This window comes from Pterocles gutturalis, unplaced genomic scaffold (genome assembly GCF_000699245.1).
Source record: "Pterocles gutturalis isolate BGI_N339 unplaced genomic scaffold, ASM69924v1 scaffold40680, whole genome shotgun sequence".
NCBI lineage: Eukaryota > Metazoa > Chordata > Aves > Pterocliformes > Pteroclidae > Pterocles > Pterocles gutturalis.
The window spans coordinates 13,658-31,383 of NW_010144749.1; the positions used below are offsets into that span (position 1 = coordinate 13,658).

Sequence of the window (17,726 nt, forward strand, 5' to 3'; positions counted from 1 at the left end):
TACCCTTGCTGTTGCTGATGCTCTTGGTCCTCCCCAGACAGCTATAGAAGGTCCTTTCTCACTCTTTAATAAAAGCAGGAGCTGTTCAGGGTGCTATTATACACGTAAATGCACAAAGAAAGTGGCAGGGCCAGCTGTGTCGTTTAAATTGACAAGCCGAAAATAACTTCAGAAAAATTGGCAAGCATAGTCAGGGCAAAATGTCTTACTACTTTATGCTGTCTTTCAGTACAAGTTTGAATGATACTGATTAACAATAAAAATCTTAATGGCCTTATTAAACCTTTCTGTATGAACTGATGAAGATTTTGAAAAATCAATATTTTTTTATATTAAACTGACCTAAAACTTAGACAAACTGCAAATTAGTTCAGTGTATTGAGTATATTGAACAGGAATTTCATGATGATTTAATTTAATAGTTATAATTTTGAAAAATTTTATTTTGTTGTAGTTTAAAATGTAAAGCAGGAAAGAACAGATCATAAATTACTGGGGGTGGTGGTGTTATTTATCAGTATTTAAAATCTTCTACCTACAGGTCCCAGGCTCATTTGGCTCTGTCTCCTTTTTCCTTCCCATGGGTGTTCCAATACAACTGACTTTAAAAAGAAGCTGGTGGCCCACTCCTAAGGAAAGGCTTTGTTGAGTCTGTTTCTTACTGTGCAAGCTGTTTCTTTCTCCCCACTGACCAGTATTACTTCAGCAGCTATAAAAATGCTTACGCTGGTGGAAGGAGGCTATTTTTTATTCTTGTGTTGTTTAGTGATTGAAAAGAAAATGCTGATGTTAATAAATGGGACTTTACGTGATCTGTAGAGTTAATATTTGTAGAACTCACTTGTCTTGGCCTGCTAAATTCGTACACCAAAAACTTGTAACTGCTTTTATCTTCACTGGAGCAGAACTCAGAAATTCAGGTGAGTGGTTTCTTGGTGTATGTGTGTGTGTTGTTTTGTTTCCGTTTACCATCAAATTTAGTTTGACTAAACACAGTGTTCCAGTGGAGGTGAGTGGTCAGTGTGGTGTGCTTCTGCATTATATATGGAAACCAAGAATAAAGGCAGGAGTCGGGAATGGTGTGTGATCTTTATTACAGGATGCTGTGGCATTAGTAATTTTATGTACCTGGATTAAAGAGATATAACAGGGTTTTTTATTTTGTGTATAGGTATGTTATGTGTAGCGATATGTTTCATGGGAAATTGCATGGCAGCTGTTCCCCCTCAATGGTAAAAAAAATTTTTAGTGGGAATTTAAAGGAGTAAAAATAAATTAATTGTGTTTAAAGATTGTCGTAACTGATGAGTCTTCTTGCCACCTTCTATTGCCTTATTTCTTACCAGATTTCTGTTCTTTATTGTAAGATGAGAACAGCTGAAGGAAGGGAGACTCCAAAATGGGAGAAGAAACCAGGGAGGCTAGGGTGGAGGCATATGCTTAGGGCTTATATTCTTATAAAGGTTCAAAAGAGAACATGAGGAACATCAGAGAACAAGGGGGAACAAGAGAGGAAAAGGGGTGAAAAGGAAAAAAAAAAAAAAAAAGGGAGCCAGGCAAGATGAAAAGCTAGAAGGACAGTAAGGATGAGGTAGTTTTACAAATGAGAAATTATTCAGGAGATGCCAACCTTTCAGAGAACAGGTCTGGCAGCTGTAAACAGAATAGCCAAATGGAGCCCTGGGTGAGTATTGCCACAGTAATATTTGGAAGAACATTATCCTGTTTAGCAGGGACAGAATTTCATCAGAAGTACACAGATGAATGGGCCTTGTTCTCTTGTCTCTGTGGATTCAATGTGTCTTTTGTTTAGCCATTGGGTGTTGAATAAATAATTCAGTGCAGCCCTGGGAACAGAGAAAGTTAATTCCATATTCTTCTAGTAACTATTTAATGACTTTCTAAAACATTGATAACCTAGCCCTGTCTGGTCTGCTGCCACTCTTTAACCATTAGTAATGACAGTTAAAACAGCCTCCTAAAAGGTGGTGGTTTTTTGACTGAAAACACCTATGTAAATTTAAAAAAAAAAAAAAAAAAAAGAAAAAAGTAGTAGTGTTAATTTTAATAAAAGTCCTTTAAGTAATGGAGGGAAAAAAAACCAAACCAAAACCAAACTTCCTCAGAGTTCAGATTTGGTACTTTATGGATAGCCTAGCAAACTTTTAAAATAACTTAAATGATTTTGTAGCTCTTATGTAAGGTGAATAAAGTATTAATATTTGGTACAGGCAACTGTGGAAATAAATATTTAATTTTCTCTATTCTTTTTTTTCTTTTTTTTATAGCTTATTTAGACTTTGAAATTGTAGAAGGTCAGTAAGAATGGATCCAGCTGGAATTATAGCTTGAATTTGCTGTATGGGTTCTAGCAACCTAGTAACACACCTTTCTAAAGTTGCACTCAAAAGTAGTGTTAAATTTGAGGTTCTTTTTTACTCAAACAATTACTAATTCCCATTCTCATTTCCTTCCTATAATTCTCATTGAAGTGAAACACTTTGTAGTAGGAGCTGATTTTCATCAGCCTGGGTATAAGCCTTAGCTCCATAGTTATTTATGTTCTCTATGAAGAAGCCCAGATCTTTCATTTTTGTAAGTTATATTAAGTCTGGGGTTGCAAAGTCAAAAGATTCTGTTTCAAGGTCTTTGATGACCTAGTAATGCTGCCTTGGCATTTTGCAGTCTGTGGCATAGTGTGAAGTTAATTGAATGCAGTGTATCAGGAAAATTACTGGTCCATAGCCTTCTCTGGTACCGTCCTTTTTAGACTGGGCCTTTTCTTTATGTATTAGCTGGCTGATGCATTGCACTTGCAAATCAAAACATGAATTTTTCTTCATGGCATACATTCACTTACAAAACTGGAGTCCAGTATAGCATTTTGACTATTATATCTATTGTGTCTAGTCTATCTATATTGTACTATTATTATCATATTTTGGTGAAAGCTCTGCTCCTGTTCAGCTGTTCAAGCTAAATACCTAAAGAAATGAAATGGGATTGTGTATGGTCTCCATGGTCGTACTAAGGAGCACCATATTTTCTAGCCATCACTTTAATTGGTCATGTCAGTTAACATGAGGTGCCCAGAGAGAACCTCTGGATAGGATTAAGATTACCCAATTAAGTGTTTTAAGTCTTAAACCTTCAGTTGCTGATGGTGTAATCATTTCTGCCTGTACTTAACTGTTCCATAATCATTTCTGCCTTTTTCTGTCTTCACATTCAACACACGCACAATGTCATACAAACCAGGTTGTGTGTTGTAGTGAGTAGGAATGCTTCAACTTCTCTCAGGAGAGAGAAGTTCCAAACCTAAACGTACCGCGTGTGTTATGGATATCCAAACTGAGAAGCTGGGCCTGGGAAGAACTTCATGCCCTAGTTATCATTTGCTGTCTGCACCTTTACCAACTACCAAGCGTACAGTAATTTAATTGCAGAAGTTAAATATGTCTGTCATCTCGTTTTGCTTAAGTTGTGGGATGTCGAAGAGCAGCAGGTATGGCACTGTTTTGTGTTGGTAGCTTACTTGTGATCTAAATTCTTCTAGTTCTCTTGAAACTCAGGGGGGGTTTCAAAAATATTTCCTTCTTGCTCAGATTTAAGTAGAATGTTGTATAACCTACTTTTTTCTGATTTAGAAAAAATAAGAAATGTAAATATTGCAGGTATGTAAATACCTCATCACTGTGTCTTGTCAAAACAGCTGTCTTCTGCTGTTGTTGTTAAAGTAACTTTTGGAACAGCAAACATTTGATTGTTGGTATTACTGATCTGTGCATGTGAAGGGAAATAGTTTTAGGAACAGGATTCTAACTGGTTAATTCTTACGCCCAGGTACATATCAAATAATGATGTAACGAGGATATCTTTAATTACATAAAATGTTCTGGTTTCTAGTGCAAGCCCTTATCCTTACTGTGTAATCCATCTTGAAGAAAAATTCAGAAGAACAGACAAATTTACAAAGTTGATATCCACTTTTTGTCAATACTAGTATACACTTTTTAAACACTTACAGAACGTCTCTTATTGTGTTTTCTTTTTGAAAAATCTTTTTAAAAAGTCGAACGATGGTGTTTTTGCAAGCTTTCTCAAATCCGTGTATCTTGAAAAAGCTAGAGAACCATATTTCTTCAAGACCTTGAAGTCTTCTTCCTTCTCATCCTCCTCTCCCCTACCTCCCTGGCATCACAGAAATGGAAAGTAGTAAATGTTTGTACATAATGATTAACACTTATGGAAGTGTTACCTTTTGTGCACCAGAACTGACAGTAGCAAAAATACGTATGAATGTTTTTTGCCAGATGCAGTTCTCTGACAGCTTCTTTGCTTATTGTTCAAAATGTAATCTTCTGCAAATTCTGCTATAAACGCCTTCATGAGCATCTTCTTTACTGTTTGCAGTATTTTGTACTTGTATAATTACACAATTATTTGCTCATAATAATAAAAAATATTCCAGTGGCTTCTGGAACAATGGCATCTCAGTTAAGTGACTTGAATTGAATATTCATTCAATCAAGATCTTTTTTTCTTTCCACTCTGAGAATTTTCACAGCAGTGCCACTACAGGAAACGGTGAAGTGCTGAGGACTGTTGACTTACATAGGAAACAACTTTGGGAAAAAATAGTCATGGTCTTTTGATACACAGGAATATTTGAATTTTAATAATTTTTCCATAAGACATTTTGCAGGTAACTAAGGCCTCAACCTAAAACTAAAAGTGCTTATGTTTGTCAAAATCAGTATTTTCCAAGAACAGCTTGATTTTTAAGTTACCTTTTTGAAATTATCTAGATGGTGAAAACTCTGCATTTTTGAATCCTACAGGTGCTATATATGGGCAAAGCAGTATTTGGATTTCTTCACAGAGACTTAAAAAGAAGGAAAGAAAAAAAGAAGTTGATGCTATTTGTTTTAATGTTATATTTGCTCATCACTGTCAAAGCAGCGATTTCCATTTCAGCATTAGTTTCTGTAATATCACAGTACCAAGCTCATTGCTTGTACTAAGGTGCTGACTCCCTGTCCTGAGCAAATAGAGACCCTCTGAGTAAAGTCACCTCTTCAGAACACACGTTATTGGACAAAGCACTCCATTTAGAGTGACACTTTTTCTTTTTACTTAAATTATGCAGGATGGAGGCTTCCTGCCTAGAGCTGGCTTTGGAAGGTGAGCGCCTGTGTAAAGCAGGAGATTGCCGAGCTGGTGTGTCTTTCTTTGAAGCAGCTGTTCAGGTTGGAACTGAAGATTTAAAAACACTCAGTGCTATTTACAGCCAGTTAGGCAATGCCTATTTCTACTTGCATGAATATGCCAAGGCCTTGGAGTACCACCACCATGATTTAACACTTGCAAGGTAATCTTGTGTCTTTCTTTAACCATGTTCCCCATTTCATCCCATTCTTGCAGAGATGAGCAGTTGGCCCCGAATGCTGCTGTTAGTACCAGGTCATGAATGAATGTGGTGATGGCAGAGGGCCAGGGGGGCTGGCAGGTGCCTTGGTTGTCCTTTAACCTGGGAGCTAATACTCAGCACCATAATCCCAGTGCTGACTGAGGCCTCACCAGGTTTGTGGATAATTAAATGGCTTCTTTAAATCCACCCTTTCTTTACCCTTTCCTGTTTCTAAAACTCAGTCTTTCTGGTTCTCCAGAATGTTAAGCTGGCTCTCTTGTTTACTAGACAGAACTCAGTCATGTTTCTCTGTGTGAAGCTCATAGTGTAATACTGTGAAATCTAAAACCCCTGTGCATTTCATATGGTATTTATGCATCTGACTTTCAGTGATTTGGAATAGATCCAATAGAAGACACAGGCGCCTAACGTACTTAACCCCAATTTAGGCACAAATCTATTCTTTTCCTTGCCTGAACCTGCTCAAGTGCTGTAACCTTGTGGGAACTTGTTGTGTTGTGCCCCGGGTACCACAGTCTGGGTGGTTCGGTGGCACTCTTTTGCCTTGGTCTCATTTGAGTCTGGAAATGTGGTGTCACCGCTGGGCTTTCTGGGAGACCAGTATGGCTTGTAAGTAACACAAGCCAATGATAGTCAAGTAAAACGCAGAAACAGTTAAACCTCTCTTTCTACATAATAATTAAGAATTTTCTCTTTATTCTCTTCCTAAGTGATTTTTTTTAATGTTAAGTAGATGATCAATGCCATGAATACTAGCAGTTGCACAAACAGCACCAACAAAATGAAACATCTGTAACCACAGACTGAACAATGTTTATGAGTGCATTTTAGACATTTAGGCATTTACATGGTTGTAATCTCTTTTCATAAATTCTTCTAATTGTCTACCATACATTAGTCATCTGCTTGGTTTCAAATTCTACACTGCTTACTGGGTGCTTTATTTCTGCAATTTTAGGACAATTGGAGATCTACTGGGAGAGGCTAAAGCTAGTGGGAATCTGGGCAACACCTTAAAGGTACTTGGGAATTTTGAAGAAGCTATTGTTTGTTGTCAAAGACATCTGGATATTTCCAGAGAGCTTAATGATAAGGTAAGAGTTGCTTAGGAATCTGGACATATACTGCTAACACATATTCCTGAACCCTGTTGTATTGGTAATGAGCATGCCACCTTTCAGAGGGAAGTAAATACTGAATATTCAATTATTTCTTCTAAACAGTAAGAATCTGTTAGTTGTAAGATAGTTGTTTGCATCTGGAAGACTATAGATCCAGATGGATAAATATTTGTTGTGGGTTTTTTTATTTTAATTTAATTTTTAACAATAATTGGCCTCAAGACTTGTGTATCTTGCACCTCAAAAGGAAGCTGGATGCAGAACAACTTGATTGATGGATGTGACCGGGTGGGACTAAGGCAGGTGATGAGAACATGTTCAGAATGGGCAGAGCATGTGTTGACAACTAGTTGTGTTGTGACACAAGACTTTGAAACATGAAATTTTAATGCCTTATTTTACTTTTGGTTTAGGTTGGAGAAGCAAGAGCACTGTATAATCTGGGAAATGTATATCACTCTAAAGGGAAAAATGTTGCTAGTGCTGGGACTTATGATCCAGGGGAACTTCCAGATGATGTAAAAAATGCTTTACAAAAAGCTGCAAATTATTATGAGTAAGTAGTAGCTTTAAACGTTGAGCATTGAGAGAGTATGGTCATGTAGTTCATTAGAGTATTGGGAGATTTGTTGTGTCATGAACTAACCTGTGGCATGGTTCTATTCAGAGCAGTGGTACCTGGGAATTTTTTCTCTTTTTTTTTTGTTATGCCCCCATTTCTAGTATACTTCTTATTATCTGGTAAGCCTTTCCCTTATGTTACAATCCCGTATTACTCTTCAAACCAGACTGAGACAACACTGGGACCTCGGTACACTTGTACGTAATGTAGCTCTATAACTAGAAGTGAGCACACCAGCTTGAGTAAGAGTGTGGATAACTTTGGTATCTCACAGGAAATGTTTCCTACTCAGTGGAAGATTCATGATTGTATAAAGGCCATGAAAATAGGCCAAAGTAGAATACCTCTACCTTTTCCCTTATACAAATGCAAATTTTTAAATTATTATTGAACTGTGAGGGAAAAAAAAAAACCTCTTAAGTCACTATTCTTCCCCTTCTCGCTTCCCCCAAAAACAGGGAAAACCTGGCAATAGTAACAGAGCTGGGTGACAGAGCAGCACAAGGACGTGCCTTTGGAAATCTGGGAAACACACACTATCTTCTGGGCAACTTCAGGAGCGCAGTTTCAGCCCATGAGCAGGTACAACAATGTGCTCGTAAGGAATTCTATTCTAGCAAAGTATCACCGATTGCTCCTGATCTTAAGCACAGGTGTTTGTGTTGGATCTTGTTGCAAGCTCTTTAATGCAAGTTGTAAATCTTAATGGCACAGCTTCAAGTTTGGCTCTTCTTTTCAAGCATTGTTGGCCTAAAGAACAGATACAGGCGCACGGTGGAAAAGCTATGAGTGTGCACTTCTGTATGCAAATGTACGTTGCAAAGTACAAAACTGAGTAAATAACACAATTATTTCACATTTTTAAGCGTCTCCTAATTGCAAAAGAATTTGGTGATAGATCAGCGGAAAGAAGAGCATACAGCAACCTTGGAAATGCCTACATATTCCTGGGTGAATTTGAAACCGCTTCGGAATACTACAAGTTAGTTGACTGCTTATGAATATAATTTATACTTCCAGTTTACGGCTGTTGTGCCTGGTACAATACATGGCAGAATAGCCATCTCTTCAATGTATACTTAGCAAAGAGCTGCATTTCTTTATCAAAAATAATTTTTCCCTAGTTGTTTACCTATTCTGGTTCTTTTAAGGGAGGGGCAGCAATGATCTTTTTTAACTTTTTTGTTACTTTAAATAGATGCTTCTCAGCACTGAAGACATCTTTCTGCTGATGGGCGTTTATTCCCTTTTATTCTAGAACAAAGCATTGCTGTCTTAGCTGTGAGCAAGTTCTGGAATGATCTGAGTAACTTTAAATCCCCTGAGATGAGTAGCTGGCTCGGGTATACTCACTAGCCAAGAGCTGTGGTGCACATCAATGTGATTCTACGTATTTAGTCTGTATTTTCAATCAAGACTTTGTTCTTGATCTCTGCACCACTAAGCAGTCACTGCTGTAGCTTAGGAAAATACAAGCTCGGCAAAGGTACAGAGTAGGTCTTGGTAGCATCTTACGTGGATTTCAGAGCTTACCTGTTCTTTTTGAAAAGGGAAGAAAAGAGTCAGTACTGCACAGATTCCTTTTAGCACTCAAATTCTTCTTACTGGCTTGGTGGTTATAGGTCTGTCTTACTCATGGCAATGGAGAATAGACACTAGTTATTGTAAAGTTGGTACTAACCTGTTTCAAGTGCACACAGTCAGGAAAACCTCTATAAATTATTGATGAAGTAATGTATTACAATTAGAAAATACTGTTTGAGGGATCAGTCTGTTCTCTAAACAGAGTAAATGGAAATGGGTCGCAGTGGGAGGGAGTGGAAGACAGACACTTAAAATCTTGTAAGAGTTTACAAGGTAGTAATTTATTAGCAGCTAATTTGCCAGCACAGTGTCCCAGTTTGCTTAATTTGTATAATTGATTTTAGTTGCACAAGCATACTTTTAAAAACCTTTCCTTACACTGATTTTTGCGGTGACTAACCCTTTCTTTCAGGAGGACGTTACAGCTGGCTCGACAGCTTAAAGACAGAGCTGTGGAAGCACAGGCCTGCTACAGCCTTGGAAACACATACACTTTGCTTCAAGACTATGAAAAAGCAATTGATTATCATTTGAAACACCTTGTGATTGCCCAGGAATTAAATGATAAGTAAGCCCTAAGAGATTGTTTAATGTATGTATGACACTTCAACCATATCCTCTTACCTCCAGCTCTGCTGTTGTTCTGTGTATGACTGCTGAATTAATCTGAATTCCCTACAATGCAGGGCTCCAGTTTACATACAGGGAAAAAAAATTACTCAGGAAGGTATGGCAGCTGATGAGTCTGAGATGAAATAGGAATTGATGAATGACTGTCTCTGCATCTTCTGTCAGCGTCTTCTTTGTAAATTAAGGAAAAGAAAAGCAGATCTGGTTTTCATGACTTCATGATAATTTTGCATACCGTTACAAGAATGCATCTCCTACTTTTCCACAAATTAAGAATAGGGGAAGGGATGGGGAAAAATGCTTATTTTATAATCATGATTTCTGAGGCCTTTTTATAACATTGGTACATCTAAATTTTTTTTGCAACTTCTAAATGCACTTATCTCAATAAGCAGAATATATGAAGAGTAATAAGGCATGCAATCTGAGGAAAAGCAAAGTAATTATAAAATGTTCCATGCTTGCAAAACTGAGTGACTTACATTTGCTGTGAGCTTAAAAATCTGAATTTTTATTAGATTTGCCTATATTTATAGTTATATCCAGATCATGCTCCTTTAAATACAATATTTAACATGTTGGAAATGGTTTCTGATGATAGCCGTAGATTTTTCTTACTGTGGCAATATTAAGAAAACCTGATTCCTAGTGTTCAGCACGTAAAGGTATAATTGAAAATTATAAAAATTGTGTTGTATTTTTTTCAGAATTGGTGAAGGAAGAGCATGCTGGAGTTTAGGGAATGCATATACTGCTCTGGGAAATCATGACCAAGCTATGCACTTTGCAGAAAGGCACTTGGAGATTTCAAGAGAGGTAAGATTTTCACACTCTGCGTACATTGGCTGTTGGTTTTTGCTCTCACACAGTGATTGTATGGAGGTGTGTCCATGGATGTCATCTTGAAAAAAAAAAAATTAAATTATTTCTGAGATAGTTGATTCCAGATTATTTCAGCCATGTCTCACTGCAACTAGCTCCTTAGTTCCTGTGCCACCTCCAATAACATCAGCATGGAATCCAAGTTGAGAGCCTAGCAAAAATTATTTTGGGCTTTGGTTTACACCTCTTCGTTGTTACATCCTTTACTAAAAAGGTGATTCTGGTGATTCTCTGTTTTCAGTCAGGAAAACTTTTTCAGCTTTTTTCTCTCAGAAGTCTAGGGGACAAGGTTTGCTTTGTACTTACATATGTGTATACTTTGTTACAGTAAGAGAACTGCTTATTTTATTTGGTTGCAGGTGGGAGACAGAAGTGGGGAGCTCACTGCCAGACTTAATCTCTCAGACCTTCAAATGGTTCTTGGGTTAAGCTATAGCACAAACACCTCCATGATGTCAGAAAGCCACGCGGTAGATAACAGCTTGAATGGTATGTGCCTATTTCTGCAACGCTTTCTAGCAGTGAACTTCAAAAAGAATCTGTTATTTGCATTGTTTTCTGACTGCAGATGGTTGAGTATGCAGGTTTTTTCCCCCCACCAGCAAAAAAGGCTGCTTTTGCAGCCTTGGACCCCTTCAGCTCCTCCTTTTCTGGAGGATTTACATTGTGGATCACGGATCACTGCTTAGTTTCTTCCCATGATGTTTCTAATCATGTTGTTGTGTGTCCCCCCCCCACCTTTTTTTTTCTTTTTACTGTGGGAAATTTATTTGCTGACAAATCACATCTTTTTTTTTTTTCTTCCCCTCCTACCATCTTAGTGACACTGGGTGTTAGCGTAGAATACAGTTCATTTGATGTTCCTCTTTTCAAAGATCCATGCTCATTCTTTTGTGTCCTGTGAAAGCAGCTTCTGTAGCTGAGATGGGTGCAGTTTTGAAGGTTGCTTTTACTAGTGGTTATTGCTTCTCTGCTGATATTTTTAGCTGCACTATTTTGGAACTCAGAATTGCTGTATCTTGGACCTTACATAAGTACAACCACACCTTTGAAGATGACACCACAGATCTTATGATAAAAAGATGAACTTGATTCTTTCTTGAAGGTACCAGACCAAGGGTAGGACGCCGTCACAGTATGGAGAACATGGAACTTATGAAATTGACGCCAGAAAAGGTTGGCACTTACCTTCTTTCTCTTCTGCCAGTGAGATTGCAATTAAACGTTTCTGTGAGTTTAACTTCAACAGTTACGAATAGTCAGAAGTTTTATACTTAACAACTTTGAAAGAACGCACCAGAATGTTGATGCATCATTTGCATCTGCTTTTTAATTTGGTTGATCTTAAGAGTTAGGTAAAAGCAGGTCTAACAATTCTAACAAATAATACTTTTGTCATGTAGTAACAGTCAGCATCTTACGTACATAATCATTGTAATAGCTTGTGGAAAGCTTGTTTTATTCCTCTCACAAATAAGAAAGAATGGGGTCCTGTTGTTTGCATCAAAGGAATTCCTTTCATCTACTCTTTAAAAGCAGTTTGAGGGTGCGTGCAGCATGAAAGTGATTCAGAGTAAAATTCCTAATCTTTAGCTCACCTGTTCTGAACATTTTTTTCTTCGGTTAGAGTCATTTTATAGGCACTTAAAATACATGTTGTGTTTTTCACTTTGGGATTTCAACGAACTTGCAGGCCATTAGGAGTTTCAACGTCCATCTTGAGTATGGATGCTACTTCAGAAATGCTGAAACTGAGTCACAGATACTTCCCCCCAAGCTCAGAGAAATCTCTTGGAGCTGGGAGTTCCCAATGAAAATCCTCGTACCAGTATTTGAGAGATTTCCTTCAAATTCTAACTGCCTTCAGGCAGTGGGCTGGCAGGTCTACAGAAATGACACTAGTGGCAGACTGAAATTGCTGGTTTTCCCTCCATACTGGGATATCTATTTCCCATCTCTTCAAGTGATACAAAGCCTGCCATCATGTTTATTAGACAGGAAATTAAATCTCAAAGCTTACAGTTGGTACAGCTGAAGTCAGCACTGATGCTTAAGAGCCTCTCTGATTCTGATTTTGAAAGATTGCAGGTTTAAGGCCAAAGTGGTTCCTCTGCAGAGAACCTCCAAGCATTTGGCCAGTACCGGCTGTATTATCTTACTCTCTGAATATTTATCTGTGATATCTTTTAAAATACATTCTGTGCCCTAAATATACTAAAATGTTTCATGGGGATTTTTGTAATAAAGTATTAACCTAGTATTGCAGCTCAGCTCTTATAAGGGGCGTTTTTCCAGATACTCATTTGGTAGATTCTCAAAATTCATTCCGTAAATGTCTTTGATACACAGAACAATGTATGACCCTAGCATTATGGTTTGATTGCAGAGGTGCCATCTTCTTGGCGTTGGAATCTGTGCGCTGATCTAGAGGAAGCCTTTAACAGGCAATGCCTTTGGGTAGGCAGTGCTGCTGAAAGATTTGTGACACTGTTCACAATTTCTGATGTTGAATCAAGAAAAAAAAGGGGTTTTACCCAGTTATTGTAAGAGTTTGTCAGTTGTAGATAAAGCTGTCAATTTTGTGTATCTTTTAGAAGATAATTTAGGGAAAATCTGTCAGGTTGATAAAGCTATCCCTTCTGTTCTTCAGTGTAACGAGATGGTTATTCCTGTTTGCTCCTGTGCTGGCATTCTTCTCCCTCTTCCTTTTCAGTCTTTACTGGGAATTTTGTGTCTATCTAAGATTTCCATCCAGAAGGCTGGTTGAATATCTGGGTTTGTTTTGCTCTAACGCTTTGTAAAATTCGGAATTTTTTTTTTCTAATTATAAGACTGTCAGGGAGGAAATGCCAGCTGTGTCTGCATTTTAGCATTCACATGAACTGCATTTCCTGCACTGCAGTCAGCAAGGGAAACTTCAGCGTGTTTGATTAAATATACTCTGACCACATTTTAATCCATCAGCTGTCACAGTACAGTTTTAAGACTGATCAGTAACAGTACTAACCTGCTTCATGTAACAAGAGCTCCGTAATAACAGGTCAAGTAATAGAACCAAAATCCAAGTTTTCACATCCTTGTGGCTGGATAAACTAAATAATGTCAAGCTGCTTCATTTTGGGGAGGAGAAGCAGCAGCAGGTAAGAGGTAACAGTATAGGTAATTAAAAGCAGAAGACTTCATTTCATGACTCTTGTTTTCTTAGGTTCAGAACTGGAACAGTGAGATTCTTGCTAAACAGAAACCACTGGTTGGCAAACCTTCATCAAAACTGCATTTTGTAAATCGGCTAAAAGGCAAAAAGTACAAAAACGGCACCACTTCCAAAGTTTTGCAGGATGCCAGTAATTCTATTGATCATCGACTTCCAAACTCTCAGAGGGTAGGTTTGGCGAGCTGTGGGCCTTTACTCATCTTTGTCTGATCAAAATCATGGAAAACACGTTCCTGCAGCTGTCCATTTCAGTTTACTTGATTTAAACACTGTGGCTGTGTAAAACTATGCAGAATCTGTCCTTCTACAGCTGTCTCATGGGTGGTGCCAGTTTCAAGCTTTTCCTACAATTGGAACATTTTTTCCTGGTGGATTTTCTAAAGTTACAGCTCAGCTTGTACCTATATTTTATTTCTCGTTTCTTCTAGACCCTGCTTCTCCAAACTTAAAAAGATCTATTTTTTTCCGATTCAGACAGTGGGAGATATTTTTGACATATTTTTTAAGTTGTTGCACTTTTGACAGAAGTCAGGTAAAAATAGAACTAAGTCATTTGATGTAGAGAGATGAGTGCTGATCATAAACCTGAGGAGACAGTGGAAACTGTTCAGGGCTGGGGTTTTTTTTTCTTTTATGGGCTTTTTGGTGGATTCATAGCTGAGGAAGAGGAACCTTCAGCTGTACTGATCAGAGCACTGTTTCTTTCTGTTTCAGAGAATGAAATGTTTCTTTTACCTTTTAAAAATTCTTGACATATTATTAGCGTTTCCTCTTGCAATAAATCTGCCTATAGAATTGGATAACTAAAAAAAAGCATTTAATGTATTTCAGATGTGCCAAACCAAATACCAAACATATTACTGGAATTAAGCTGTGATGCAGCTGGCCTAGTTTTAGGTACTCCTGAGTTCAAAATACCCCTAACTCTTCTCTCCTCTTCAGAAAAACAGTCGAGAGACAATGGCAGATGAAGGGTTCTTTGATCTGCTGAGTCGATTCCAGAGTAATAGGATGGATGATCAGAGATGCCACTTCCAGGAGAAGAACAGATTCTCATCTGCTTCAGCGGCAACATCCTCTACTCCACCTAAAACAATGACAAAATGTAATTTTTAAAAAGTAGAATCTGTATCTGACTAGTTCCTGCCAGCACTGTATTTGCATGCAAGACTTACTAAAGAAAGGAACTTCTTTCTAGGCTAACTTGTTTTCTTCCTCCTCCCCAGCCTTTTCTACTTCTGTAGTCTCACCCCACACAGATGAATTTCTAGACCTAATCGCTAGCTCCCAGAGCCGCCGGCTGGATGACCAGCGCGCCAGCTTTTGTAATCTACCTGGACTTTGTCTTAATCAGCACAGCAGTCAGTCAGTCCTGGGTCACCTCATGGCAACCAACAACAGAGAACTGGATGATGACTTCTTTGATATATTGGTAAAATGCCAGGTATGGGCTTTTTTTTACAAAAATTCTCCAGATTCTGAGTCTTCGGGGATTTGCTTTGTGCATCCTGCTATTTAGTTTCTTCAAGTAAGCCACCATGTTTATATGTTTCAAGATACAAATTGATTTGGCAGAGAAGGAAGAACATAGAGACAAAAAGTTACATAGAGAACAAAAGAACTTTTTTTCAAGTTTGCTTTTTTACAGTTTCTTCTTGTTTTGATTTTTTTTTCAAATTATGTGGTGTCTAGTAAGTGTAATTTTTGGTATTTATACCGTGTCAACCATTTAAAGTAACAGACAGAAGGAAAACAAGTGAGGCTATTAAAAGGAGCATGTAAAATTATTTTAATAAAGTGTTTAGATTAAGCTTGTTCAAAGGGCACCTGATATACCATGAATCCTTAACTTATCAAATTAAAGAATTCAGTATCAAAGTTTTAGTGGTGACAGTGATCATTGTTCCACTTATGTTTAAATAACAGTTCATGGCAACACAAGTGAGATGTCTGTCAAGTAGGGCGTGGTGTAAACACCTCTGAGGCCAAAGAGCGTTCAGTTAAAAAGATGTGTTTTTACTTGATGGGTTGAGAAGGATCTCAAAATACAAAATTCAGATCCTGAGTTCCCCAAAGGGAAAGCAAGTGTGTTAGCTTGGGTGGAACTGAGTCTATAATCACAAGTGTTCATCAGCCTGATGAAATACCACATTCTGTTTGAGCAGCTTCTCTGTTTACTACTTGGAGTGAAGCAAAGAATCTATACAGGTTAATAGGACAGATTTTGTCTCTTCACGTGCACTAGATGTAGCAAACATAACACAGTGACTGACTGTGCTTATTGCAAAGGGAACAGAAACATTTCATCCCTGCAATCATGATGGGTGCTATTGCTTTAACCAGAAGCACAAAAGGGTAACTGATTTTTGAGACTTTGGTCTCAAAGATGACTCTACCCAAGGTCAATCTGCCACTGAAAGCCGTGCTTTTCCTGAAGTGACCGCAGTCTAGAGCCAGCTCTCGTGTGACTGGCTGGCACTTGGAAAAGCTGCGCAGGAGGGGGTGGCTGTGAAAGGAGCACAGAAACTATCCCCGAGGTGTCAGCAACTGCTCTGTCACGCTGGGATTAAAGCGTACTGGAGTTTGGAGGAAAACTTTCTTTCAATATTGCCTTTCCACATCTGACAACAGTGTGGCTATTTTTTTTTTTTTACTCCCTGTACAAGAAAAGGAAGAGAACCATATTCTCTGTTGTGTTAGACTAGAAATACCATGTAGTAATACTAAAATTCTTCCTCTGGACAAAGGACACTTAAATCTTATTCTGCACTATGAAAGAACTAAATTGGGGGGTTTACTTTCAGATACACATGGACAGGTGGTTCGGGGGAGCCATTTAGCTGCACTTGCACAGTTACTGGTTTCACATGAGAAGTTTAACTTGAAAAAAACCTTAGCTTTAAATCTGAAAACAAAAGCTTTTAGTAGTTTTCCACTTCTACTGTTCACTTTTTGATCATCTATATTCCTGTAACCAGGCAGCTTTGTTGCTTTGTCTGTAGGGTTCCAGACTGGATGATCAAAGATGTGCTCCTCCCTCATCTGCAAAAGGGCCGACAGTACCAGATGAGGACTTTTTCAGCCTGATTTTAAGATCACAAGCAAAGAGAATGGATGAACAAAGAGTCCATTTACCCTCAACTATAAAGGGACCAAATTCTAGCTGAAGAAATAAACAGGCACATACGGTACATCAGCATCTTAGGTATCGTTGTTTGCTGGGAAAACATACATGCCTTTTACAGAAGACTGCAGTTAATAGTTTTGTCCCTTTTCTAATAATATTTTGTATAAATAGCAGCAGCATCACACTTGTGACCTGTAGTTAGAGCTGCCACTGCTGTTTGCAGGTGGCAGATGCTTTTTTAGCAGTGTTTGAGATACCGATTGATTACTGTATCTCTCTCTTAACTGCCTCTAGTTTATGAACTTTAAGATGAATTTTTTTTCCATGTCAGGATATTCTCATTGCTGATGTGTGGATTCTGACAGTGTCTTCATGTAGTGCAAGACCTAAATTTGTATGTTCTTTTTAAAGAAAACTTGATTTTTTTTTTCTGATTTATACCTCCCTGGAAAAAGGTCCTGTTTTCTTTTATATGTTTTTTTTTTTTAAAGAAAAAAAAATTGTGAAATAGCTTCAGTACTTTGTTTCTTTGAAACTGTTTCTGCAATCATTTTTTTATTAAAGAAAAAAAAAAATCAAAGCTCAGTTTTAATTCTGTTTAATCCAAAAAATAGTCTTTTCAAATATACTGGGGGTTTTGGTAATATTAAGTGTTTCCTGTATTACTCAATGCAGTTTTACAAGCAGAGTAATTTTTTAAGAAGATACACTTGTTTTTAAGTAACACTTCCTTTCAGCTTCTGAGTAAAATGGCATTGTAAGAATAAATTCCTATTGTTATTCTACAGATTCAAGTATCAATTTGAAAGGTTTGTACTCCTTGTGACTGTTGAAGAGTGAGTATTTTTCTGTTACTTAAAGTAGGGATTTTGACAAGTATATACATTCCATTAATATATTATTTTAGCCAGGTAAATGTCTGTCTTGACATTTGAAATGCTCTGTTAGTGGAGTTACTTTTTCTACTCACAACTATTTGGGCAAATTCATCCGCTGTGTATCTGATCAAACCCATGGTTCTGAAAAGTCACTGAGATTGATGATGAACTTACTACATAGAGAAGTGTCTTCAACTACTATAAAGACATAGACTACTAACTGCATAAGACATAGGC

General features: G+C 37.7%; 1 protein-coding gene across 1 annotated transcript in view; it reads left to right on the forward strand.

The window, feature by feature from the left end:
* GPSM2 (G-protein signaling modulator 2) overlaps positions 1-16,930 on the forward strand; it is a 29,376-nt gene extending 12,446 nt beyond the window's left edge. The window contains exons 4-16 of the mRNA XM_010085191.1: positions 5,150-5,371; positions 6,390-6,525; positions 6,966-7,108; positions 7,633-7,756; positions 8,041-8,156; positions 9,171-9,326; positions 10,096-10,204; positions 10,630-10,759; positions 11,376-11,446; positions 13,476-13,652; positions 14,427-14,589; positions 14,711-14,928; positions 16,487-16,930. Coding sequence (XP_010083493.1) covers positions 5,150-5,371; positions 6,390-6,525; positions 6,966-7,108; positions 7,633-7,756; positions 8,041-8,156; positions 9,171-9,326; positions 10,096-10,204; positions 10,630-10,759; positions 11,376-11,446; positions 13,476-13,652; positions 14,427-14,589; positions 14,711-14,928; positions 16,487-16,651 — 1,930 coding nt within the window. The 3' untranslated portion in view covers positions 16,652-16,930. The remainder of the gene's footprint in view (positions 1-5,149; positions 5,372-6,389; positions 6,526-6,965; positions 7,109-7,632; positions 7,757-8,040; positions 8,157-9,170; positions 9,327-10,095; positions 10,205-10,629; positions 10,760-11,375; positions 11,447-13,475; positions 13,653-14,426; positions 14,590-14,710; positions 14,929-16,486) is intronic.
* Positions 16,931-17,726: the final 796 nt, after the last annotated feature.